The sequence below is a fragment of the Seriola aureovittata genome, chromosome 21 (assembly GCF_021018895.1).
Source record: "Seriola aureovittata isolate HTS-2021-v1 ecotype China chromosome 21, ASM2101889v1, whole genome shotgun sequence".
In the NCBI taxonomy this organism is placed as follows: domain Eukaryota; kingdom Metazoa; phylum Chordata; class Actinopteri; order Carangiformes; family Carangidae; genus Seriola; species Seriola aureovittata.
In genome coordinates, this window is record NC_079384.1 from 18647986 (window position 1) to 18675577 (window position 27592).

Consider the following 27592-nt stretch of genomic DNA (forward strand, 5'->3'; position numbering starts at 1 on the left):
ACATCCACTTGTCAGTCATGTCATACAGTTGCAAAGCCTGAGGCCCCGAGTGGCCAGCTATTATGCTCCAAAGGCTCTTTGTCTGCTGCACTCACAGAGAAGAAAGAGCGGGTCAAGTGAGGCTTTGTTGAATGATATTTACAGTTGGAAGCTGGGGGGGGGGCTCTGGAGGTAAAATATGCATTAAGGCCCCACATGTCTGCAGGCACCCTTCTTTTTTTTTCTAAGCATGACAACATAAAAGAAATTCTGCTGTTGGACACAACAGGAAGTAATGGCTGCTTTTGGTTTCTAAGAAACCCACGTCAAAAGTTTAATGAACATAAAAACTCCCCACTCGTTGCCTCGAGTCCAGTCCCCAACCGCCCCCACCCCCGTACCCCCCACCCCAACCCCCAACTCTGAAAAAACTCAGGGGCTGCATTTCATTATAAATCATTCTCCAGTTTTTAAGTGCGCTGCTCAGAAGAGTTTCCATGACATCATCAGCTGTCAGTATGGGAAGCCAGTCGCTTATACTTGGAAATTCAATTCAGGGCATGAAGCAGCAGCAGCAGCAGCAGCAGCATGGCAGGCGTGCAGTGGGGAATCTCCCGCTGGGCTCAGGGTATGAATGGTGGCACAAAACCGGCAACAAGAATAGTGTAGGCTTTTTTTTTTTTTTTACCTTGAAGAGGAAAAGGCTTAAAAAGGAAGACGCATTGTTTATTATATGTAAATGTTTATTGAATTAACTGTTCTGGCTGCTGTTTGTTCTGAAAGGTCCAGTCTGTGATCTGAACATCAAAAACTGAGTGTGAAGTCAAATTCTTTTGTTTTTGCAAATTTTAGATCAAAAACTTGCATCAGTCTGCACTTAAACTGCACTACTTCATAATCACAATGTAAATTTAACAGAAAATGATGCAGACTTAGTCTTCACGACAAGACTCAAGCAAGTTTCAAAGTCTGAAAGTTAATGTCCAGATCCAAAGGGTAAATAGGTATCTGAAAATGTCTGACCTTTTTACTTTATCAGCATCATATTTATTTGATGTGAGAATGTGGATTTGTCTGTATATTTCCATGACAAAAATGCTTGGAAATTTATTTTCATTTATGGCTTTACAAATATCCGGCTGCCTGCTGTCTGGTGTCTGTTACCCAGCTCATTTTAATCTGAGTTGTTCATTTAAAAAAAAGAAATGCTCAAAGAAATTGTCACTTTTCTACACAATCCTTAGTGTAAACAAAAATCTCATGGGTCCCATATTTTCCTCTTCTCCTGTGTTTCATTTGAAGTGTTGATCCATAAGAAGATACTGTATATTTTCAGCCTGTATTCAGAAACTTAAACCACAAGTTTGTGAATGCAGGCTGTGCGCATTTCTCTATGGACTGAGCACTTTGATACTTTCACAGTATTAATATAGAACCTAGACCTGCTTTATAATCACACAACACATGGACATCTACCTTTAGACTATATGGACCTTTAAAGCTGAACTTGTCATCACTTCCAAACACTCTAGAAAACAACTGAATGTAAGTTAAAAAATAATGTCACCTGAAAACCACTTATGGGATATTAACCATGGTTAACCTTGTTGATCATGTTGACAAGTTCATGCAGTTTCCTGTGTTTTACTAAAGAGTGCAATAATCTGAATATTTAATGCGATTACCCTGAAAAAAACAATTTTATACATGAAAAAACATGATTAATGAGATGTCACTTTTTTTTTTTGGAGACATCTTCCTCGTCTTCACTTTCTTTTGATGTCAAACAGTGCATGGTTCATTAGTTTATCAAACGATTTGAGACTTTGATAATTTAAGTTCTAAAAATAATCCCATGGACAACACTCTGTGTTACAGAATGAAAAAATAAACATAATATGATGACATGCACAATTTATCATTTATCATGAGTTATATAAAGCATTTAAGTCTATGAAGGCCCATTGTATTTACTGCTGATTGTCCATCCATGACTTATATTAAAGTGACTCTTTGGCTCCTTTAATATATAAATCAAAGTGTTGCATAAGTAGTGTGACAGTAAACAGAGCCTGCCCTCGCTGAACCAAAGGTGAAGGTGCTGTATCTCTGATGTTCATGTAGGAGGATCGAGGAGAAAACACATTTTTGGCCAGTTGTTGTGTTGTTAAAAATAAACAGCAGCATTCCAGTGACACCGGATAGCGCTAGGCATATGGAAGAAGCCTGGCATCTCCGAGACCCTGACCTTAGACTTGAGAGGTGGGTGGGTGGGTGGGGGGGGACTTATGGACAGTCATCAAAAGTTTTCCAAAATAATAATAATCATAAATGTGTCACAAACCAGTCTATGAACGCAGGATGGGGATTTTCCAAAGTGTAAAGTGAACGCCTATTGCTGATGTCTGAGAGATGGTCGAGAGAGGAAGGAAGACATTGTGTGGTACAGCATCAGGTTAAAAATATCCACCTCCCAACTTAAAAGTCTGAGTCTAAGAATTGATTTTGAGAGGGATCGGGGGGGGGGGGGGTGGATGTGCGTCAAAACACACTGTATGTCAGAGCAGGTGGTGTGTGAGAAACAAGGAGTCACAGGTAGTTTGTTTTGCGGTGGAGCTCCAGTCGTCTCTCTGCACTCTGTTTATCTTTCATTGGCTTTGTTTTGCTTTTCTTCGCCCCCCCTCGCTCTCTCATCTTGCTTTTGTCTGTCGGGGTTATGCAGGAGATTCTGTGTTTTTATTTTTTGTTGTTTTCTCTTTATTTTTTTGCACGCCATATCCTCTACAACTGTATGTGCACGGAAGTTCAATGAGTCCAGTTCCCAGCCCGGGAGCACAGTGCTTTGGAGCTGCTGCACTACGTGACATTTCTCTGGCCTCCAGGGGAGAGTTTACTACCCAAACACATCAGGCGGAGGCCTTGAAGGCAACACACACACACACACACAAAACAAAGAAAAAGAGGGAACCTAATAAAAACTGACGTGGTGATATGCAGCTCAAACATGTTCAGATGTCTTCAGGAAAAATCTAGTTGAAAAGTTCACGTCTTTTTATTTAGATGTCCGAGTAACAAAACAATTTAACCTGATTTTAACCGAGATTTTTTCTCACAGTCACTAAGAACGGTATTTAGACCATGAGATTAAAACTGTTCAAAAGTTATTTAAAATATCTAGGTCACAGGTAACAGAACTTCCGTCCCAGGACTCACATTTAACATACATTTAACAAATATTATGAATGAATTGACGTATATCTGGAAACCGCCACAGTTGCCAAGTTTAACAGAGTTCACTGGGACACTTTAGTTTAATAAGGACGTCATACGTCCTGCAAAAACTCTACATGGCACAACTGAGCTCAGATGATCATCTGAAACAAATTCGTGATAATATGTAATGAACATCTATGGATGTTCTGCCGTAACTGTGCAACTGTTGATTATTATTATCAGCCTACAGGTGAAATACCACCAACAACTGAACAGATGTGGTGCAGTAGACTGTGGTGAATTGTGCCATACACTTACAGGGAATTCTTCTTTGAAGTGGAATTAGGGGGAAAGTGCATCCAGTGTGGGTTAAGTGTTCAGTGTGGGGTCATTTTACACACACACATTTGGGACACACTGTCTTGTCTACGACCCAGCAGCTACTGGACGTCAAAGTAACGTCACAAACGTTACTTTGGACTTGGAATTTAAGTTATGTTTAGGAGATTTTTGTTTTTCGCTCACAACTTGTCAGTATTATTATGTCAAGGTGGCATTTGGATTTTGGTTACTATAACAACAACTTAAAATAAAACAAAATATCAACATCGGCTGTCGTCAACATTCTACGTGAAAATAACGCTGACATTCGGCGTTGTCCTGACAACAGTCCAGCTGTGTGGCTGCTGGGCACATGTGGGCTTGTGATGCTGCATTTAAGTGCTCAAGACTTCAAGTACTGGTTCTGGGACCTAGTGGGACCATACCATCAATCATACCACCTCAGGGTCGCAGGGTCAAACGTCTTCTCTCAAGTCCTGTTTGAATTTTCCACCCAATTATTCTGTCACAAGGACAAGTGAATGCAACATCATGAAAGACTTTGAGGAGAGCATGTTTGAATATGTGTGTTGTTACCATTTGGACATTTCAGTGTCAGACTGCGGAGAAATATAAAGTCCTCAGATTTCTTTTGTCTTTAGACATTTTTACCCTTTAGTTTTGTCAACCTTTGACCTCCCAAAATGAAAGATGTGCTAAAACAACTGAGCAGACAAGGAGCTTATTGTGTAAAAATACCTCTTTTTAATTGAATTTCCATCATTACAATTGCACACAATCAGTTTGAGCAATCTAAAATATTTATAGAAATTCATTGAGCTCTAAATGAACAGTCATCAGTCTTTAGCAGAGGCTTTAGAGACGTGTAAATATATTGAGAACTTCACTTCCCATGGGGCGAGGAGCTGAAGCCGCGACGACCCTCCCCGAACCCACCCAACAGCAACGAAAGACCCTCGTCCACGTACAGTAGCATCTCTAGATACGTCTTATTCTGAAAGACCGGCCCCGACACACACCCCCCCCCACCCTCCCCTACCCCGAATAGAAGAACACAACACCGCAACATCAGAAGTCACATACAGCTGTGTGTACCAGCAGTTTACCACCTGCAACAGAGAAACAGAAAGCTCCACAGTTCACAAGTCGTGTCGTAGTATTCGACCTGGAGAATGTCCGAAGCGAGAAATGTTGTGCAATAGATGAAGAACAAAGAAAAGCTCAGCACGGTTCACACACAAACGACAACACTCGATATAATCTGGCAGAACACGATCTGTAAAGGGCTGGAAGCATTCCTCATACACAGACTTTTCCATTCTTTTGATTCGTCTGCTGACACATTTTGAGGATGAGGAAGAAGGTGAGCAAAATTTCCTCCGATTCTCTCTTCAGACTAACATCTCATCTCTATCTGACCTTCGAATGCTTCTAAAAACAGTAGCCTTGTTCCAGTAAAAAGCCACTCGCCTACTGGATGTAACCAATGCATCATCCAGAAATACGTGCCTGTTGCTGGGCGCGCAGATAAACTCAGAGGTTAAAAGGGGAGTAATAATGGGATGTGACAACAGTCGCCCGCGAAGGACAGTTTCCATTCGGACGTCCTGTCCCCGTTGACCCCCCAAGCAACCAAGGTTTACTCAGCAGATGAGAGCGAGCCACAAACAGACTGGTGGATGGGAATTCCCACGTGCAAGCAGATGTGTATGAACACTCACACATACACCACAGAGCCAGACGTGTGAGAGACGCTGAAACAAAGAGAGAAACACATTTCCTTGATGCAGGTTTTCAGGACTGTTTTATCTGTGTGAGCGATAACACTCGCTGCATTATCTCCCCAGAGAGGAACAGCAGGGTAAAGATAGCACTGCCGTCTGGCCAGCGCACTAACTGGGACAAACACACACATACACACACATGAAAATACCATGTGACGCGTGATTGGACTCGACTCTTTTCTCATTACAGCCTATTGAAAATTGAATATGAGTCAATGACAACCAGAAGAATCAGTGCTGTTTGTTGAGCGGAAGAAATAAACAGAGAGTGGAGTTATAAGGTTCTGAGAGTTTACATCTGATAAAACAGGAATCTGAAGTGCCTAAAGTTAAGGGTTTTCCAAAAGGTAAAAATTCTACCTTTAAAAAAAACCATACATCTACATAAATGAATATCATGATTAACATGCGGACACTGTAAATTCTTAAACAAACCCTTGTTCTTGTTACGAAATTTTAGATTGTTCCTACTAATCTAAAATACATACTAGATGCACATTTTTACAGTATCCATATTGTAGTTCTTTCACAAGAAATGAATCCATTTTATCATTTTCTACCAACAGAGGGCGACAAAATGTGGGTTCACAGAGCTTTTTTTCCCCCCAGCTCATTGTAATTTGGAAGAACTACACTGAACTGAACTAAATTGTTGACTTAAAAATGAATTACTAAATAATAAAATAAGGTTACATTGCAAAAAGTACATTTTTAGTGTATTGTAAATTAATTAAATTAGCATTGTTATTACTATTATTGTTACTGTACTTCAACCGTTTACCACTGACAGACGTTCATCAAACTGCAAATCTAAAAAGATACTACCAATCGATATTAGCATTAGCATATTTTCCATCCGCGAGTAGCTCCTGCTTCTCCTTTACACACTGCATTTTGACCACTAGCAGTGCTAATGAGCAACATTTCTGCAAGTGGGTCGCTGTCTTTCCTTGTATATTCATCCTGTAACAGGAAACACACTCCACTGGCTTCACACCCATTAACCAGCTGACAGCTGATGGTGGGAACTCCTAAAGAAAACGCAACGATGCATCAGTAAAAGAAAAAAAGACGACGAAGACTGTGAGCTCATGAACATGGACAACAACAATACATGGTTTAAATATTTTAAAAATCAGCGTTTCAAATGTGGATGAAAGTGCACTCAGTTCGCTGTGTTGTTAGCCTTCAGAGAAGACTCCACAGTCTTCCTTTACTTCCAGCATATGTTTCAAAATAAAAGCTTAATGAAAAGTTGCGGGACACTAGCCTTGAACCTCTGAAGGGCTGATGATGTAAAATAGACAAAGAACAAGTTTAGTTTGCATTAGCAGCCAAAAGCAGCTAAAACAAACTGATTCAACTAGAATATTAATAGAGTCTCAAATAAAGGCCTGGCGCCCTCTGCAGGTCAGCGAGGACAACACAGCTACTGTTTGAGAATTTACAGTATCACAGTTTCATTATAAAAATGTCAGAACCTTATAACTCTAAGCTCTTTAAAAAAAAAAAAAGAAGCCATGATTAAACTGAAAAAACGTCCACACAGGCTGCACACGCTCATGATAAACGAGCGTTTGCTTACAGTAACACACTCATAATGTGACTGTGTGATATGGCTCCTCAGTACAGTGCAAAACATCACAGCAACATGCAGCGTCAGTGAGTCCCAGAGAGGACGTGAAGGACAAAAACAGTGTTCAAGCATCATTCACAACAACGGAGAAGTGTTTCAATGTAAATGTACAACAAAGAGACGCATCGTCAGGCACTTAAAACACCTACATAAACCACACACACACGCGCACGCACACACACACACACTACACTGCAACGAAACCATGCACATGATGATGAATGAAAGCAGAGCGTGTCATTATTTCCAGCAGGTGGGATGTCAGAGTGTCTGGACTAGTTCTCGCCTTGATGCTCATCGAGCAGCAGGAGGTCTGCACACACTGTCCCCTGCACACACTGCCCACCCCCCCATGCCCCCCCGTCCCCTCCTCCTCCTCCTCAAAGACTCCCCCCATTCCCCCTGAGCCCAGCTCCATGTGAGTGCTTGCCTCTCTTTGGTCACATTTGCTGAATTAGTGAAAAATGATGCTAATCATCTGATGAAGAAAGAGGACTCTGGTGCTTTGCTCATCACGAGACCCTCAGGGACTCGCCAGGGTCTTTTACAGAGAACACGACAGATCAGGACAGGACAGACCTGTGACACCTAACCACTCTGCTGAGAAAAAGTGTGACTTGAATTTTGCTAATTTCATCATGCAATAAAACACTGAGGAAAATAAGAGCTTCTCAGGAGGAGATTTCCACCTTCAGCACAGTGATGTACTGATGATGGAGCCCTAACGTCCTCAAGCTGGTGACCAGCAGTGAGTTTTGTCTGACAGACTGACTCCTACCCTCTGACTCACTTTCACTACAAACAGAGGAGATAGGAGAGGTGCATGTAGGAGTTAAAACACAGTCACATCCACTGTGTCACAGGCCTTTCAGCACAATCAGCTGTGGTGAAAGGTTTGGTAACTACGATGGCAGGAAGTGGTAAAGGAGGGTGACAGCAATAAAGTGAGAGGGGGAGGAAGCTTAATGAGCCAGGAGTCTGTGTTTTATACTTCGAGGAACGTTAAGGAGTCACCTGGTGGACAGAGAGCTAAAGGTCTTGGGAGCTGAGCCCAGCAGGCAGCAGGTTACGGGGAGAAGGGTGAGAGGAAGGTTGCAAGTCGGCTACAAAACAGGAAACTCCCTGGAGGATGCGTTTAAATGACGGAGCGGACTGTACTGGACTGAGAACAAAAGAGATACAAATGCTACTGAATGTGCTGGACATTAACGTGTACGACCTGGTGCAGTTTGTTAAAGGGTCTATATGTGACTGTTTTCAGGGATATCTGCATGATCACTGAATGGTTTAAAGCCACTGTAGCATCTTTTCTTGCCCTTTTTTTTTTTTTTAAATCTTCTGATAACAAAATTCAAAAAATTATCACATTTTGGGACTTTGAGGACTTTAAATCTTTCGAAATTTTCTGATGGCCTGAGTTTTAGTTTGTAGAAAATGAAGACAGCCCAGGTGGGACGGTGCATCAGTGTTCACTGCTCTGTCTTTTTCGATATCACCACTAGAGGGCGACACAGACAAAAATCTACACAGAGGGGCTTTTATGATAATGATGTTGGAAAATTAGCAGTTTTTAATCGCAGTAAGATCATAATTGAAAATCTCAGCCTGTTTACAAATATTACTGATGTAAACAAACCCGGAACAGCAGCAGAGACTTGTTATTTACGGCTGCATTAATTCATATTTATATATTAACACATGATCAAATGACAAAATCGCTCTACTCTGCAGATCTCTTCAGCTCTGTGGAGCCTTTTACTGTCTTTCAGATCCTTGTTTTGATTTTGTAGCCCCTGCAACCTTTTTGTTTCGGTTCAGTCCCATTGGCCGGAAACATGACTCTAAACGCGAATGCTAATGGTAGCATGCCCTACGTTTAACAGTGAGTGGAAAAGATTAAAAGGAAGTCATGTCAGTGAGTTTGGGAGTCAAAGCAGATTCCAGTCCTTATTGTCGTCTCCTACATCACAGATTGTGCCTTTAAGCAACAACCAAACAACTTCAGCACAACTTAAACTCAGACACAAAGGCAGAGGAGTACTAAGAATACCCCCAGAAACAAAAATACCTATAGGCAAGAAGATGTAAATTCCCCCGTCTGAGACAATACCCTGCCATCCTGTCACATACAGTATTTCAAGTTCCCCATTTAGCCATTAGAGTAGTACTTGCATAACAACTAGAAGCATCAGCCGAGCTCTTCTGTGAGCAGCTCGCCACTTTCCTGCCATCAGAAACCGACGGTGAGGAAAAGAAGGAAAAAAGCCAAGAACCAAGGCAACAACAGAGATGAGCACAAACATACGGGCGATAAATACTGACGATGTGGAGCTCCAACTACAACAACAAACACGCAGTAATCATGACAAACAGGAAGTGGAATTACGATGCCATGCATGAAGTGTGAAGCGGGAGGAAGGTGATATGATGGGAGAGGCAGAGATCCCTGCGTCATCCTGATTACAACATATTATTTTCCTTAGTTGTTTTTCTATAGAGAGGCACATAGAAGGCTTGCAAGTTACAGTTTAAAAGCATTTTACGTGAAAACAAACAGCCCACAAACACACGAGAAGAGTCTCAGATGGATCGGTCAAGTTTCCAGAGGGAAAACAGCAGTTGTAATAAATAAGAGAAACTGCAGTAAATATGTCTGGGGGAAAAAAAAAAACAAAAAAAACCTGGATCTAAATAATAACAATAATTAATATAATATTAATAATAATAATAGTAATCCAGTTCTTTTTCATGTTGAACAAGGAGTGGAGATGGTTGTGATTGGCTCAGTACAGACAACAAGGAGAATATGGGCAATCTTCTCCCACAACTGACCACAATGTCAACACACACCTCACTTAAAAATGTGTGTCGGTGTGTGTGTGTGTGTGTGTTGGTGTGTGTCACGTAGAGCTGCAACATTGATTGGATTAAAGTCACTGTTTCATCCGGTATCTCTGCACAATCTCATTGGCTTGTGAAATAGAGTCTGTGGTGGATTTGCAGCAGCAGGGCGAAAAGGTGGACACAGATACGGGATACACACCTGTGTCACCTGCGTCCCTGTTTATACCAAACTGGGTTGTGTTGGTGGACGTGTTCACCTGCTTGTAAAGTGAACTGTCCGCACCCAAGGTCATACGTTTTTAGCTGCAGGGAGAGAGTCAACAGACCCTTGATGAAATAATTTACATGTATACTTTGTGCTTTACAAAGACAAAAATGGATCCAAACAAATAAAATAGAAAAATTTGTGTCAGATTTCTGTGACTAAGTTTAAATTTTTTCCATTGAGAAAAATCAAATTCAGTCCTTAATCTTGTTTTGAGACATAAATAAAAAAATGGAGAAAAAGATTTGTCCGAATTGAGTAAAATAAATGATCCAACCCAAGTTCTGACAAAAATTTTACACAGAAATAGAAAAATATGATCATATTTCTTTTTGGACGAACTTCAGATTTAAACTCGATGAGCACATGCATGTGTTTAAAGTGACAGTTCAGGTTATTTGAAGTGGGGTTGTGTGAGATATTTATTTATACTTTATATAAGTGTATTACATGCAGTCGAATCAGATCAGCTCCCTGTTCAGTGAAGCAGCAGGAGTACTGGCACAGAAAGTGAGTGATGAGCTGCTGTGGACGGGGTCATCCGCAAAAAAGTGTTTACGCCACTTTAACAATGTCCACAGGAAAAAGCTCATATCAGTTTAAGTGTACTTTACTTTACTTCTGCTTTGTTTTGAACATTTTTACTGCTTTATCTTCCTGTCAAACAGCCCTTTAACAAAGTGGTGATACACTGACTATAGATAAACACCTCACACAACATCAGGCTAAATAACCAGAACTATCCCTTTAAATGCACTCGTTTGGCTACAGCTCGGACGACTACCTGATGAGCAACAACAAAATATAACACCGAGGTCACAACATCGACCCTGCTGCGCAGCCGCAAAAATCTAGAACAGGAAGTTGAATCAGAGCTTCACCTCAGGCACAACAAGCCTGCAGAGGAAGAACTTCATTACAAAAGCATCACATTGTATCCAGAATCCTGCAGCTCTACTAACACACTAACACGTACGTACGCACGCACACGCACACACACACACATATCATGCACCAGATCACACACATACAAATACACTTACTTACACACAAACACACACTCTCACACTCACAGGCAGCCAGAGCCCAAAAACGTGTAGTAGACCTCCGCTGTAATCGAGGGAAAGCAGTTGAAGTGCAGTACCTATTTGTGACCACTAGGAGGGGCCCTGACGTGAGGCCGTACGTCTGCAGCTCTTCAACCATCGGACTCTACAACTTTTTCCTCCCTGGAGCCCGTTTTTACTCAGAGATATATTCTGTACATGCAATCAATTAATAAACCGATGCAACACTTGCTTTGAGTATACAAACATTTAGATTATACATAGATAGCATTATATCATTCATCTTTTTATATAATCTGCACCTCTTCTGTTTTTCAGCCAAAAAAACAAAAAACAAAAAAAAAACAAACGAAAAAAAACCGAAAAACCTTTTGTTTGACCGTTACAACGAGCCACACAGTCACCTCGCTGACTATTAACAACGCTTGAGTAATAGGCGGTGCACAGAGGTGGGACACATCTAACCGCATAGGGAGGTTTTTTTTTTTGCATACAGACATCTTAAATTATTCCAGATTATGTGTGAGACACCCACCAATGGCCGACCACCCCCCTCCCATGTCAGGTAATGTACAGAGGACATGGAGGCCAGGTGGAGGCGGGGACAAACTCCTCGTTCTGCTTCTCCTCTTCTGTCCTTCCGTCTGTGGAGGGAGGGAGGGAGGGAGGGATGGAGGGGTGAGAGTATGGCAGGTTGGTGGTGGAGGTGACAGGAGGAGGGGGGAGGGGCTGTGATTGGTGCTTTTTGTTTGTTTGTTGTATTTTTTTTTTCTTCTTCTTCTTCGTTTTGACAGATCCTCCCTCCACTGCTGTGCAAGTGTGACGACTCAGTCCCCCAGGATGACTTTCACAAAGCTAGCCACGTCAGTTTCTTTGGCCTCGTGGGAGGTGAAGAAGGGATGTTGCTGAGGAGGAGAATGACATTCGTTTAAGTTTATCAGTTCACCTGATCTGAGCACTGGAGCGTCTCGGTTTGTCTGTGTGAGAACAGACTTTCAGCCACGTACCTATAACAGTCTTAGTGTGCCCTCCAGTGTCTGATTAAGAGTATTACAAGATGTATGCAGGTGATGCATGGATCTAATGTGTTAACAGATCAGAATAAAGACATGAAATCACAACAGTGACACTCACCATGAGTTCTGTGTAAGTCGGCCGCTCTTTGGAAACTTTCTTTAAGCTGCAGAAGCAAAAGAAAAAAAAATTCAAGATAAATTCACAAGAAATACAACTCATCCCTGAAACCAGAGCACCAACCAAACTTCAGTCTTAAAGGAGTACATATATATATATATATATATATAAGCTACTTCTTCAGGGCAGACTGGAAGCTACAGAATCAGAAAGTGACGTGATGGGTTGGAGCTAGCTGGTTAGCAGGCTAACTTCAGTGAAAGAAAAGAGGTGATACATATAGAAGCAAAACGAGAAGATTGGTTTCCGTAAAGGAATGAAGTTTGATGCCGAATTCACAATGTTTCTTCTAAACTTGTATGTAAACAGCTCTTAATGCTAACGTTGGCTAAGTAGCAATAGCAAATCTTACATAAAGCATCGTTAAAAGGTCCAGTATTGTATAAAAGGTAGATAGATGTCGATGCCTTTTTTGATTATAGATCAGGTGTAGGTTCTATATTAAAACTGTGAAAGTATCAAAGCCTCAGTCCACAGAGAAATGCACACAGCCTGTATTCAGACATTGAGCCTTAAAACCAGCCGTCAGGACTTCTGGATATTTTGTGATGTCACAGCAAAACAGTCACCCATTCTCAGCCACGCCCCAAGCCCCGCCCACTGGGACCCATTATTCTAACCTTTGCAGGATTTGATTTCTCTGACTGTTTACCTGAAATTTGGTATTTTTTTGGATCACTCAGAAAACAGTCAGCCAATCAAAAGAGCAGCTCAGAGCCTCATCTCTTCTGATTGGCTCACCAACCTGTTGTTACTAGAATTCCAGAGAGGAGATGTAAAACTACACCGAGATGGTTCTTAAAACCACAAATAGATCTTCTTATGGATCAACACTTCAAATAGAACACAGAAGAAGAGGAAAATATGGAGCTTTAAATTTCGGGTTTTATTTCGGGAAAATGCTTCACTGTTGAGCCTGATAATAAACTAAATAGACTTTGATAGCACTTGAGAGCCGAGATTCTCTGTTGTTTCCCAAGATTGAAATAGCAGGAAACAACCCAGCGTGAGCGGACTGGCAGTAGCTGAGAAAACATACCGCCAAACATAATGAGTCACACACGAGCATTAATGAGAATAGTAGACAAAAACAACTATACCAAGTGTGTGTTTGCCAGTAATCGAGCGCCGTTTCCTGTTCACTGTTTGTTCTCAACAGACCCGATAAATCCTGGTTCCAAGAACTAACCCACCACCAACACTGTTCCCACTGCAGTCTCATCCTCTGACCTCAATGCAGTTACAGCTCCATCATTACACAACGATGGAGGTCACTGTATTCTGGATGTGATCAGAGTGTATAATTAAGGTCACTAAATGCATTCATTTGACTGTATTTCTATCCCAGGGGAACAGGGTAACTCATATTATCACATATATATATATAGTAGCAGCTGCACTGGAGCAGATGGGAGTGAGGTGCCTTGCTCTAGGGCATGGCAGTGGTCCAGATTGGTCCTGCTGGTTTCAGGCTCCAAACTCAAACTGAAGTTGGTTTTTACTTTCACTATTTCATCATTAAGAAACACAGATTTTTCCTAATGCGACCACATCCATCTCTCTACTATTGACTCAGGAAATTCATGTGTAACTCAACAATGTGTTAAACCATGTGAAAACCTTCAGCTAACAACGTATCAAACAAACCCGGCAGCAGGAAATGAAACCTGATGTAAAGGATTCACAAGAACCACAGGCCTCATATACACTCATCTGATATCCAGGTAAAGTCCAGAGACCGTCTGTCCCTGATCACAAATCTGATTACAATCTGTTCCCCAGCTACATGCAAATCAGTGTCGGCTCTACGTCAGTCCAGAGGGTGGTGGTAATGTACCTGAAGCTGAAGCCAAAAAATACCAGAAGAAGAATAATTTTCACACATGCAGTTCAGTTACAACAGTATCAGCTGAGAGGGGGAGCTGACAGCGATCCACAAGAACAACAAGACGACCACAGAAGTCTGACCATCTTCACAGACTCTCACACGCACACACAGATCAATCAGTGTTAAACTGATCAGGGGTCAGTTTAATCACTGTGACAGGATTATGTCAGGATTATGATTATGTGACAGGATTATGTCTCTTGTGTGACTGTATGTGATGAAGTTGCTGGAGCTGCTTTCTTCCTCTGCAGAATTTCAGCTGCTTTATTACAGAGGAAACACCACAAATGCTCCCTGATGCTGTTGCACTGGAGGAGGAAACACTGTGTGCTTACACACTCGTATGATATCAAATATCAAGCGTCTATCTGATCCATCCAAGATGCATGAAATATCTGAGTGTAAATGGGGTCACAGTCTATCCAGCACCCGACGACTTTTACTGAGAGCTGAGCTGAATGCCTGGAGTAATCTCTCTGGTATTGCATATTAGACACAATAAAGTCAATTTATAGATTATTTGATGAACAAAAATTTTATCCACAACAATTTTGATAAATGATTAATGGTTAAATGACACAAAACAGCAAAGATTTGTCAGTTTTAGCGTCTGAAACGTGAGGATTTTCTGATTTTCTGTGTTTCATTTCACTGAAAACTGAATTGTCTCTTAAAGCTGCGAGCAGCGTTGACCGGGGGCCTCGCACTCCTGCGCACCTCCGGGGGGCTCGCAGCACGCCATTTGAAGCAGTCGCACATTGTAACGACGGACACTGCTCTCACGGGTTAAGATTTATTGCACAGACTGTGTGGCAGCAGAAAAGATTTAAAGCATTTTAATTGCATTCTTAATTGGCTCCACCCAGTGGGAGATATGGCTAAAAGCTGGGAAAAAGAGAGTAAGTGACTTTAAGTCTGGAGTGTTTGTCAAACTGAATATCTTTTGAGTTTTGAACAAATCAAGCAGTTTTGAAAGCTTGATCTGGGGCTCTGGTAAATTTCGGACTTTTTTTTTATTATGTTCCTTTTAGAATAAAGAGTCAAAAAAACGCAAATCAATTTAATTGATGATAATAATACTGATTAGTAGCAGCTCTACAACTGGGAATGTGTGTGGCTGTATTGTCAACATCAAAACTGTATAGACCCCAGGAAGAATAGCTGCTGCAATGCAAAAGCTAATGGGGATCTAAATAAATAAACAAACAGGCTGCTGAGGGAGCTTCAGACATATTCCATGCACAGCTAGAGAGTGCTGACACGTCCCTGTTATCCTGCTAGTACAACAAACAAAACACCAGCATACTGAACTCAGTCTCATAAAGGGAGATTAGCCCAGTAAACTGGGATCAATACACATTTATCACGTGATTTAAAAAGTGTGGTCCTGAATGTTTTGTGAGACCAGGTTCTGCTGAAAAATGGGACAGAACAAGAGAAAGAGACGAACCACTGAGAGGTGAAGTCCACAAAGTCTGGGGAGAACTGGTCAGCAGGAAGCTGGGGCGAAGGTTCTTCCACCACCTGCTTCAGCTGCTGAAAGGGCGTGCCCCACGAGTCGTATGGGAAGCGCAGGATGGCGAGCTCGATCTGAGAGAGAGAGAGAGAGAGAGAGGGGTCACTGTCACTGACTGCGTTTTTACACTTGTACACTACTGTCCTGGTTTTAGGTTTTATCCAATCAAGTTTTCAGGGACGACCAGAGACCCCGGCCCATATATATCAAACTGCTTCTCTTTTACTCCAACTCATAAACCGAAGAATAAAACCTATTTATGAAACTTTATCAAAATGATGTTAAACGTCAGAGCTGCAGAGTCGGGTCGGTTTTCCTGGTTCAGAGTAAATCCTCGATGACTTTACAGAAGCAGAGCTCAGCACGCAGACATTTTCTGTCAGATCATAATAAAGAATTTTAATTATAGGAGTAAGAATAAAAAATTTGAAGATTAACAACACACCACTGAATAAACCTGTACAATATGGCAGATGTAGATCATGTGATCCCTTAAGGGCTGCTCTTCAAACTGTGTAATTCTTAGAAATTTGATATATCTATGAATAATAAAGTTACCCAGATTGTGATGTTGGTGGTTTTACATGAATCTCTCACTGTTTGACTCATCATGTCTTCACAAATTATCCACCTCTTCTATCAGTTGCTGTAAAATCCAGAACATGAACGACATCAGCTCCAGAGCTTCCTGTTTTCTAATCTTCAGACTGATTCAAACTGACGTCTCATCAGCTGCTTCACTCTGAACCTGTTTCAGTCTCCCTCGTCCTCGTGGCTCAGGAGTAGTTCTCCAGAAGTAACAGGTGCTCTGACAATCAGTGTGTTTTGTGACTGATTGCTCATTCTGTCTTGTCCAATTTTGTTTCGTTTAAGAGTTAGGACCAAAAAAAAAAAAAAAAAAAAAAAAAAAAAAAAAAAAAAACTTCCTTCCACCTCTCAGAATCCGTAATGAAACTCTTCTCCTCTCCTCTTATTACCATTCAGATTAGACTGAGCATTCACTCCTCGCTGCTCGAGCAGAGAGAAGGACGAGCCGGGGTTAAATTGAGGAAATTTGCCATAGTTTGTTGAATCCTTGATGCCAAAATATTCTCTGGTCTGAGTTTGAAAATGTAAATGAGAAAGCTATGAATATTTAACAACTCATAATAAAACGTCTAGACACTGAAACGTCTCGAGCTATGGCTCATCGAACGCCAGATTTCTTTTATTATGATTAATTTTTACCCTTCACATACTTTTATTTTTTTATATGAGGACATTTAGAAAAACTGGTATGAACAAATTAAGAAATGTAAATGTGTGCATGAGGGGGAGAGAGATGAAGAGTAATAAAAGCTGATTTACCATCGTGATTCCTAAACTCCAGATGTCAGATTTGACGTTGTAGCCTTTCTGGTTGGTCTCAGGGTTGATCCGCTCCGGCTGCAGAACAGAAAGCCACACAACGTCACTCATGACAGCGGTCGTCATTGACGACAAGGACATTCTCCTGACATCTTAAACACACAGCCTGCGATATTCCCCAATCGCTTACCTGGCCCTAAAACCCACTCAGCCAATCAGCAGCGGAGCAGACGGGGTTAAAATGTAACCAGGCTTGTTAGGTGTGTCGAGGTGAACCTGTTCACCCCTCTGCTGATGAGCTGAGGCCAAAGTTATCAAGAGACAAAAAGTTTATAAATGCGACTGAAGCTGTGATACTACTGTCACTGATTCTCCGGCGCAAAGATCAGTTCAAAGAACTCTTTAAGTCTGAATGAAAATATATTTCATGTTTTTTTTCTGCTTCACTAAATAGATCATCTCTGCAAACGACATCCTGTGCTCTCCTTTGAGTCTACAGCTATGCTAACAGCTCTGTGAGGATTCACTTACACTTAAACCTCCAATCACTGATTGTGCGGCTTGTAACAAGTTGTGAACACAACGCTGATCTTGTTAGCAAATATTTGATTAAAATACATTTAGAAGTTACAGGAGTAACATTATCATTCATGTGGAGTGGTGTTTGTCTCCACCTGATGAATCTTAAGTTTCAGTGTTCCCTCAGTTTTTGGTCTCCGCCTGCTCCTGAGGGAAATATCTGGTTCTCTAGCTGCTAAATATATCGATTATAACTTCTTTAAATGTACCCTGTGGAGTTTGCTAGTAGAACTATATTTCTGCCACCAGTTTCACACTAATCTGCTGATCCAAGTTTGGTGGCTATAAATGTAGCATGCAAAGAAGAAAAATGCTACAACCTAGCAAACATGGATATAATCAAGAGATTTAAAATACAAAAAAAAAGGCGCACGATGAACTATGAATTCAACACATTTTTCAAAGGCAAGCAGACTCTTGATCTCCTCAACAGATGTAACTTTGTTTGTTTACAGGAAAACTCTAAAGTCCAATGCTAACATCGGCATGCTAACATGCTCACAATGTATGCTAAGGTGCTGATGATCAGCAGTCTACCATGTTAGTTCAGTGTGTTAGCATGCCAATACAAAAGTATTGATCAGTTTAAAATTTTGACCCGACGATGGCTCTATTTGAAAAGAGTTTACATTTCATCATGAGGGAACGTGAAAGTCTAAACCAAATTTCTCGCTAATCCATCCAATATTAGTTGAGCTATTTCAGTCTGTACTAAAGTAGCAGACGGACCCTCTACTGAACAAGAGTGTTGTTGCTTCTCTTTGTGTAAATGGAGAAATTCTTCGTATACAGTCGACCAAATCATGTTCATGTTACACAATATGTAATAAATATAAAGTGCAAAAAAAGCCTAAGACTTTAACTGTGACCTACATTGGGCTTTCTAGCTAATTAGCTCTCTTGCTAATGTCTCACATGTGTTGCAGCAGCAGCTTTACTGAACAAGCTCCCACACAAACATTCACCAGGAGAAATCTGTACTGCTAATGTCAACTTGTAGGCTAGCTTGTTAGTTAGCTTGTAAGCTGTTGCTCATTAGACAGCTACAGAAATTACCTGCATGTCAACATCAGTCACTTTAGATTCTAAACACTTTATGTTCATATTTATGGTATTTAATTTAAAAGTCTGTGTTTGTGTCTCCTACTCTTAGCTGTCAATCAAACTTACAATGGCCTGCCTCAGAGGTTTGGAGGCTAAAGGAGCATTTCTCATCTTTAAGACCTGATTTTCTTCACTTCTGTAATATAACTATAAATTAAACAGTAAATAAAAAAGGGAAGACTCATATGATTTCAGTTGGACTTTAAAATGAAGGTTTGTCAGTAGTAAAACAGTTAAATTACAGCTCACTGAATCAAGGGAGAACATTAAATCTTTAATGTGGTCTCTTCCTGCTTACCGCCATGTAAGGTTTGCAGCCGGCGTCCATGGTTTTAGCCACGGAGTCGACCAGGTAGCCGCTGATGCCGAAGTCGCACATCTTCACCTGGCCCTGAGTGTTGATCAGCACGTTTGAGGGCTTCACATCTATGGCATGAGAGAGGGAGGGAGGGATACAGCAGGTTTAGTGCGAGTGCAGCCACAGTACAGTACAACGCTCTGGTTTCTCAAAGAACAACTGTCCCTGAAGGCTACAATCACACTCATGGTACAAGCGCTGTGGTCACTGGTGGAGACCGACTGTGTGACTTTATTTTAGTCAGCTATAATCTTTCTAAATGACTGCATGGAGCTTTGATGCAACTAGAGCCACACAGTGGTCACAGCCGGGCCACAGAGGTTTGACACAGGAAAGATTAACCCTTGAATGACCTTAACAGCGTGTTCAATTTTAGTTCCTTGAATACAAATCATGTATCGTTTAAATTTTCCAAACACATACTGTACAGATTTAGACTCTTGGAGAATTTTTCTACTGTACTTGGTCGCCATTTATTTCCATTTATTTCTACATGGTTAAAAAATCTATACATTTTCTCTTCCAGCTTGCTCGAATTGTGAAAACCATCCAGTGTGCACATCCAACCCTGACAGGGAGCAGCAACAAAGGAAAAGGAGACACTGTCCACATGCTGAAATTTGCATCAACTAAATATTTACTGCAACGTTTTGACCTGCAGGGTCTTTGTCATTCATGTAAATAAAGCATATAATGGTGCACGTAACACTTTTTTTTGTTGATGTCATATTATCAATAAACAGTAAAAAAGAAACCTCTCCATAGTGCCGTATATACAAGACAAGGAAGAAACTTCTACTGGGTTGACCCGCAGGGTTGTGCTCATTGCCAGTCCACATCTGTCATTGCCTATCAGGAGAGCGAGGATATCTGAGGATGGACGTGGGGTTGAAAGACAATAGTGGTAGATCTCTGAAAATGTGTTTTAATTTGATATTTGTTTTAACTATATGCTAATGTATGTTTATGGCTCCACAGATGTAAAAACCTAATGGGGCATGTGATTAAAGGTGCCCTGTGTTATTTTTGGTTAGTTTGAGACTTGTTGGTGAAGCAGTTCCTAGCCTCATCCATCCATTCCCTCTTATATCCTCGACTGAAGAATCTGTTGGTAAAACCTTTCGCCTGTCTGGTGAATGAGTCATCACTGCTAATGATAAACTGATTCTTAATGAGGACGGATGAAATGGATGTCTGCATGACAAAGACCTGCTGAAGAGGTCGAAACATTGCAATAAATAATTGGCAGCTTGTAAATTTCCGTGCAAGGACAGCGTCTCCTTTTCCTCTAAATCCATTAAGCCTGTGTTTGTCACATCATTGCTGCATTTTGTCCATTTCTATCAGTTGTGATGACACTGAACTGCACCACTTCCTGATATATGGTCGTGTAATGACATCACAACAACACAGTCACATGGAGAAAGAAAACAAGTCATCAACAAGCTCATCTAGATTCTCTGAACCATTTATTTGGAGTCAGGACATAGCCGTTCTTCACTGTGAGTGATCACATGATCTGTTGATAATACTGAAATATTGATCAGTGCAGTTTTAAGTGCAGATTCATTTATACAGTCTGATAAAAACTGTGATAAAAGCAGATGAAGCCTCAATGATCAACACAGTGTTAGCAACTTAGCAGAGAGCCTGCTGATAGAAGTGAATGGAAATCAATGGCTGAAATTTCTATAGCACAGCAGCACAAGTGATTTCTAGTTACTGGACAAGGAAAGAAAGAAAGAAAGAAAGAAAGAAAGAAAGAGTGATGATGCATCAGAGAGGAGGAAACTCTCTCTGAGCTGTAATGTTTCCTCAGGCTCTTACCTCTGTGTATGACTTGCAGATTGCTGTGCAGATGCTCCAAAGCTTTTACTATCTGTAATAACAAAGGCCATTAATAAGCTAATGAGAGTTATATAACAAATATGTGTCATTAACCGAAAATGAGTTTTTAATCAACCCACTGAGACAGCGATCTTTCCCAGGATGTCCTCGGGGATGGTCATCCCCTTCTCGATCACCTGCTTGTAGAACTTGTCGAGGGAAGTGTCCATCAGCTCCATGCAGATCCAGACGTCGCCCTGGCAACAGTCAAATTTGGAAACAGATCAGGAAAAAGAAAAAAAAGAAAGAAAGCAACAACAACAAAAGCAGCCAGCCCGGATTCCAAACAGACAGGAAGCGACAGATTTTCCGATGTTTCAGTCGCGGTGAGGAAATCCTGAACATCCAGTCGCTGCTGCAGGAAGTTTTCTGCATCCGAAAACCTTCAGAGGTGTTTGTCATTAACACGCAGGAGCGGCTCTAGTTCTGCTGCACGTCAACAATGGACACAGATTTTTTCACTGTTTATATAACACAATCAGTTTAAATGATCTATTACATTATTTTTATTGACGCAACATTTCATTATATCACAAACTATCTCTGAGTATCCCTGAAAAATCAAGGGATATTTTATTTAAAAATGTATATATCAAAGATTTTTTTTATTGCTCTAGGGTCATGGCCTCGTCAGCATCAGAAGCATCTGATTAATGAAACATGGCAGTATTGATGATCAAATAACCACAATTTTAGAAATACTGCTAAAGACTTTGTCAAAGATTACAACAGGGTTCTAGAGCGTTCAATCTGTAACCTAACATCATTCATTTCATATCACCCGTGCTCACCTTTTTACTCATGTTTCTAAGCATACACACATTCATGAACACTCAAAATGATTTAAATGAGTATGCAAATAATTAGACAGCAACTAACGATTATTTTCATTATCGAGGTTTTTCTCGATTGATTGTTTGGTCTGTAGGAATTCGGAACACAGTGAAAAATGCCAATGCTAAGGAGACGTCATCAAATGTCCCAAGAGATTCAGTTTACTGTAATGCAAGACCAAGAACCTGGAGTGAAAAATGACCTCACCTACTGTTAAACTAGTTGACAATTCATTTTCTATCAATCAACTATTTAATGATTTGACCAATCTTCACAGCTCTGAAGGAGTTTACTGCCTGTCAGGCTCCACATTACTCTACCTCTCTGAATAGAGCTCCATAGAAGGTGACTGTGTAGAAACAGTCCACTGTCCTCATGGAGATGTCCAGGTCCATGAGCAGCCTCTTCTGCTCCTGAGTGTTCACCGTGGCCCGGATCCTCTGGGGGGGGGGGGGGGGGGGGGGACAGGAAACACAACAACATGACAACACAACCTTTAGTCAAATGTCAGTTTGTGTTTCTCTCGTTCGCACTTTTAAAGGATCTTTTTTTTTTCGTTTTATCATTTTCACCTTATATTTAGGTTTGTTTTATTATAAATGTCTAATTTTACCGTCTAATTTCTAGCTTACTGTTGTCATCCTGTTCAAAACCATGAAAAGCACTTTGTAACTTTGTCTTGAAAAGTGCTCCATATAGTTATCATTATTATTATTATTATTATTATTATTATCATCATCATCACTAAACAACCACGGGTTCCTCTCGGCAGCTGAGACTCGGAACATGAAGCTAATTGATGCTACAAAGCAGAGGAGGCTATAAAAAGATATCAAAGTGCTTCCAGCTTGAGATATCCACTCTCTGAAATGTCATTAAGAAATTGCATTTAAAGGGAAACTGTCAAGACAAGATCTGGAAGATCAAGAAAAACTTCAGATAAAACCTCCATATGACAGCAGAGGAAAGCAAAGAGCAAAGCAACATCTGGCAACATCAGACTCGTTGCCAGATGTTGCTTTCTTTTACACAGTTCACACCAGCCTAAAGGAACTGAGCCAAACTGGTAAACCTGCCAAAGAGTTCTTAAAACACAGAAACAAACTGTCCTCAGGTCTTTATTCACCCACCTTGACGGCCATGATCAGGCCACTGGGCACGTGCCTCATCTTGTCCACCACGCCGTACGCTCCTCGGCCGAGCTCGCAGATCTGCTCCAGGTCATCCGCCTTCACCTCGAAGTTCTGCACAAGAGAACAAGACCAGACGAGGGAAGATGACACATATTTTACACAGAGAAGAAGAAGAGCAATGACAGGAGTGAACACAGGTAATCAGTCTGCTGGTAACAAAGCTATGAAGTCTCCGACTCCTTCACTGTGCAGCAAGATGAAAAACCTCTTAACATGATTCAAGCAAAGAAAGCAAAACATTCACTTTGACTTGAGGCCAAGTGGAGCAGAGAGAAAACAGGCACCTCTGCCAGTGGAAAATTCCACTTATTTGATGAGTTTAAAATAAATATTTTTACTGCCCAATGGGCAATAAAAGACATTCCAGTCTCCCCACAATCACAAGTGTTGGATTCAGCTGTAATGTTCAGTGGGGCGTTCTTTACAGCCAACAGATCCTTTATTAAGCCGACCTCTGTACGCCGAGAGAGAGAGGGACCTGACTCGACCAAAAATACACCGGCAGAGGAAAAACAGTGAAAAAGAATTATGTAACAGAGCAAAGTAAGAGAAGAAGAGAATATAAAGCTTGAATGGGATCAGGAAAGATAGAGAGATGAGAGGAGAAATAAAAGAAAATTACCTTCTCTCCAATGGTTACACAAGCTTTCGAATCCAGATCTCTGGGGGGTCTGAAAAACACACACACACACACACACACACACACACACACACACACACACACACACACACACACACACACACACACACACACAAACACAAGCAAACACACACACACATACACACACACACACACACACACACACACACACATACATACACACACACACACACACACACACTTTAATACTCTAAATTTTTCTGACCACTTTTAAAAATCAAAGTTCAGTATAAATGTTTTATTTTTACTAGCTTTTCTTGGAGCTTTCAACCACATCTCATGGTTTTCCTTCATTGGCAGTTAAGAATTCTCTCAGTATAGTTCAATGAAATCACTCATACTGCTCTTCTGAAAGCCTCAAGACTGTGACATATGTAAGCTCAGAAAAAAAATAGTTTTTTCTGTCAAAGTTACAAAATACTTGAGAAAAGAAATTAAAAAATAAAAATTGTTAATTGATTTTAAATAAAATAATTAAATAAAAAATATTTTAAATGAAAACATAGAATAAAATGAAAAAAAAAATATATGGAAAATAAACAAAAATAAAATAATGAACAAATAAAATAAAAAAATAAATACAATTTAAAATAAATACAATAGAAAAAAAATGATTAATTAGGAAATCTAAAAAAAATACAATTTGATAAGCAAATTGATAATTACTAAATTCACAGTGTGATATTTCACGTGAAGTTGGCTTGAAACCGAAACGCCTCTGCTGCTGCAGCTTTTTTAATGACGACGATTCAAACCGATGAAGATGATTAAAACCAACTGAATATTTCGTCTCTCTGCGGCTCAGAATAATTTGGGGCTGCGCTGATCTACAGGCAGCTGCAGTCTGAGTTCATGTTAACAACACTGAGGAGACGACACAAGAACAACATGTACAAATCATTCTGTGGAAGCTCTTATTGAGTTGAAAATGTGCAAATATCAGGGGTGTGATACAAAGAAATGAATACTGATGTTCATGACAAGCTGCTGTACCCGGGCTTTTCATTTCATGTGATTTGGTTCAGAGCCATCAGGTCTACAGAGGTATGAGCAAAACAGGATGTGAGGATCAAGCAGAGATATAACAAAAGCGCAGCATGTAAACATCATGTAGTGAAGAGTCTTACACTGCGGCGGGAGTGGGCTGCTCAAACACCTCCTTGGAGAGCTTGAGCACCGGCTTCCTCTTACCTGAAAACACACAAACACACACATCATTAGAAAACTCTGATGCTTCAGATACAACCTGCAAAACACACACCGTCAGACAACACATTGGTCAACCATCAGAGATTTTTTCTTTAATGTGTCAGGTTGTATGAAGCCATTGTTGGCAGTGATGCACAGTGAGCAAAGCATAGTGAGATTGAAGTTTTGTCATATATATTTGGAGCTGATCAATGAGTTGATTAATCAATTATTTGATCACCAGAAAGTTTATCAACAAAACATTTTAAGTCAATTTAAGACAATTTAATAACTGATCGTCAAGAAAATGATCAGATCTCAGTAATAGATCATGAAAATATTGTTATTTAATTGTTGGCGGGGATAAGGAAAATCCAGGTAGTTCTCTGACCTGAAAACATTGTAGAGCTGTAGATAACAATTATTTGATTTGATTTGATAATTTTATTTCGAATGTGTGAAAGAACTAAAAAAAACAAAAAAACAAAAAGCAAAAACAAACACAAAAAAAGAAAAGCACAATGGTCTCAATGAAAACAGTGAACTTAGACCTAACAGAAAACATGATGCAATGCAATGTCAACCACATCCGAAAGGGAGTGTTATTCAAAATCAATTTATCTGTAAATTATTATTATTTAGATTAATCAATTAATCCTTTTGTTGATAAAATAGTGAAAAATGCACATCACATGTTCCAAGGCACCAAGGTGACATTCATGGTGCTGTCTTTGTCTTACTGACGGTTCACAACTTAAACACAGTTTACACTGATGTAAACAGAGAAAAGCAGGAAATCATCACATCTGAGAAGATGGAACCAGAAAAGTTTGGACTTTTTGGGTTGAAAACTTCTTGGAGATCGTTCTTATGTCGAACAATGAATCATTTCTGCTCTGTTCTGAGCATATGTGAGTATGCGTAAGCTTGTGCGAACAGTTTGGTCTGAGTGAAGCAGAAACAGGAGAAAACAGACTGATGAGACTCCAGAGGGGCTGATGGTCTCACTAACAGCCGGGCAGCACCAGATGAAAGCATACTTCACTTCTTAACACAGCTCAGGATAAGAGATCAGTTGATCAGAGTTCATCCTGGTCAACATTTTACTCCCCGTTTCCCTTCAGCAGCAGCACAGTCTGTAAACTTCACATGGAGCCATTTTTAAAACCTGCACGTACAACTGGACTAAAGCAAACCTGTTAAGTGTCAACAAGTGACTCAAAGTCTCTGCACTCCAGTCAGCAGCTTCTTAAAACCTCCCACTGAGGCAAAATGAGTCAAGCTTCCTGCAGCCGTTGCTCCCTGACTGTTTCTGCCCGGGTCAGGTCACAAAGACCTAAATACAGACCAGCACAGACCAGCACAGACCAACACAGACCAACACAGACCAGCACAGACCAACACAGACCAACACAGACCAGCACAGACCAGCACAGACCAGCACAGACCAGCACAGACCAACACAGATCAACACGGATCAACAAGGACCAGCACAGACCAGCACAGATCAACACAGACCAGCATAGACCAGCACGCAATGCTCCTGATGCATCACATCCACTCTACGTCTTCACATTTCCTGTTGATATGGCAACTGCAGCTTCATCTCATCATGGACACTTACGGTTGGATGCAGTAAGTGACTCCAGATCCTAACTGAATGCAGCAGATGCTGAAAGCCAGAAGAAGAAGATGAAGAAGAAGGAGAAGAAGAGAAAGAGGAGGAGGAAGAGGAGGTCTGGCAGCCCAGGTGTGCTCGCTCCATCTGGAGGTGCTGCACTGATGGTTTAACGGCCGGGCATCTTGTGAACGGGGCGTCGCAGCGTTCCTGAGGGTGTGTCCGTGTGTGTGTGTGTGTGTTTGTGTGTGTATGAGAGTTGTTGCACTAGCATCTGACTCAAACCTCCTCAGACTGGCTGAGGCCAGCAGCAGCTGCAGGAAACATGACACACAGACCTGCTCTAACAAAAGGTGACGCCAGACAGGAGGGAGGGAGCGGCCATGTTGGACGTGTAACAGCTAATGTTTTTTTTTCCTGCAGCTGACACACTCTGCTTTCAGGTAATAGTTAAGGTCACCCCCCCCCCCCCCCCCCCTCCCTGATGTCATTACACCCTATTAAAAGTAAAACTGAAGGTGTGTCATCGGAGGAATAACTGGCATTTCTCACATCGCTGTCATGAGAGAAAATACAAACACACGTATCTGTGGTCGGATCAGTCATTCAAAAAGCTGTCCTGAGGGCATAACACACACGCACGCACGCACGCACGCACGCACGCACACGCACGCACGCACGCACGCACGCACGCACGCACGCACGCACACACACACACACACACACACACACACACACACAGGTTTGTTCAAACAGTGCAGGGTGTGACACTGCTGTGCTATGTGGCCCTCCACTGGCGGCCTCTTGCTGCTCCACACTGCAAAACAGCTTTGTTGCACTAAAATGTCACAGCCCCTCCTACATACATTTACACAGACAACAATGGTAACTGGAAACCAGCTCCGTGCAAACAGCCCCGACACACACTGAAAACTAGAAAACACCTGCAGCAACTCTCTCAAGTCTGCGCTGAAACACCCGTCAATCGTATCGACTGTGATCGGATCAATACGGAGGGTTCGGTGCAGCTGGCGGCCTCAGAACTGACCTGAGAAAACACAACAACCTGTGGCCTGAGTCCCGCTGTTACAGTCT

At 41.2% G+C, this 27592-nt stretch overlaps 1 protein-coding gene across 1 annotated transcript in view; it reads right to left on the bottom strand.

The window, feature by feature from the left end:
- Positions 1-9642: 9642 nt before the first annotated feature.
- map2k6 (mitogen-activated protein kinase kinase 6) overlaps positions 9643-27592 on the bottom strand; it is a 28447-nt gene continuing 10497 nt past the window's right edge. The window contains exons 2-12 of the mRNA XM_056365628.1: positions 24819-24882; positions 23653-23701; positions 22968-23081; positions 22158-22277; positions 21084-21200; positions 20944-20995; positions 19057-19184; positions 17076-17153; positions 15663-15802; positions 12265-12310; positions 9643-12035 (exon numbers count right to left, since the gene is read on the bottom strand). Of these exons, the coding sequence (XP_056221603.1) occupies positions 11958-12035; positions 12265-12310; positions 15663-15802; positions 17076-17153; positions 19057-19184; positions 20944-20995; positions 21084-21200; positions 22158-22277; positions 22968-23081; positions 23653-23701; positions 24819-24882 (986 nt within the window). The 3' untranslated portion in view covers positions 9643-11957. The remainder of the gene's footprint in view (positions 12036-12264; positions 12311-15662; positions 15803-17075; positions 17154-19056; positions 19185-20943; positions 20996-21083; positions 21201-22157; positions 22278-22967; positions 23082-23652; positions 23702-24818; positions 24883-27592) is intronic.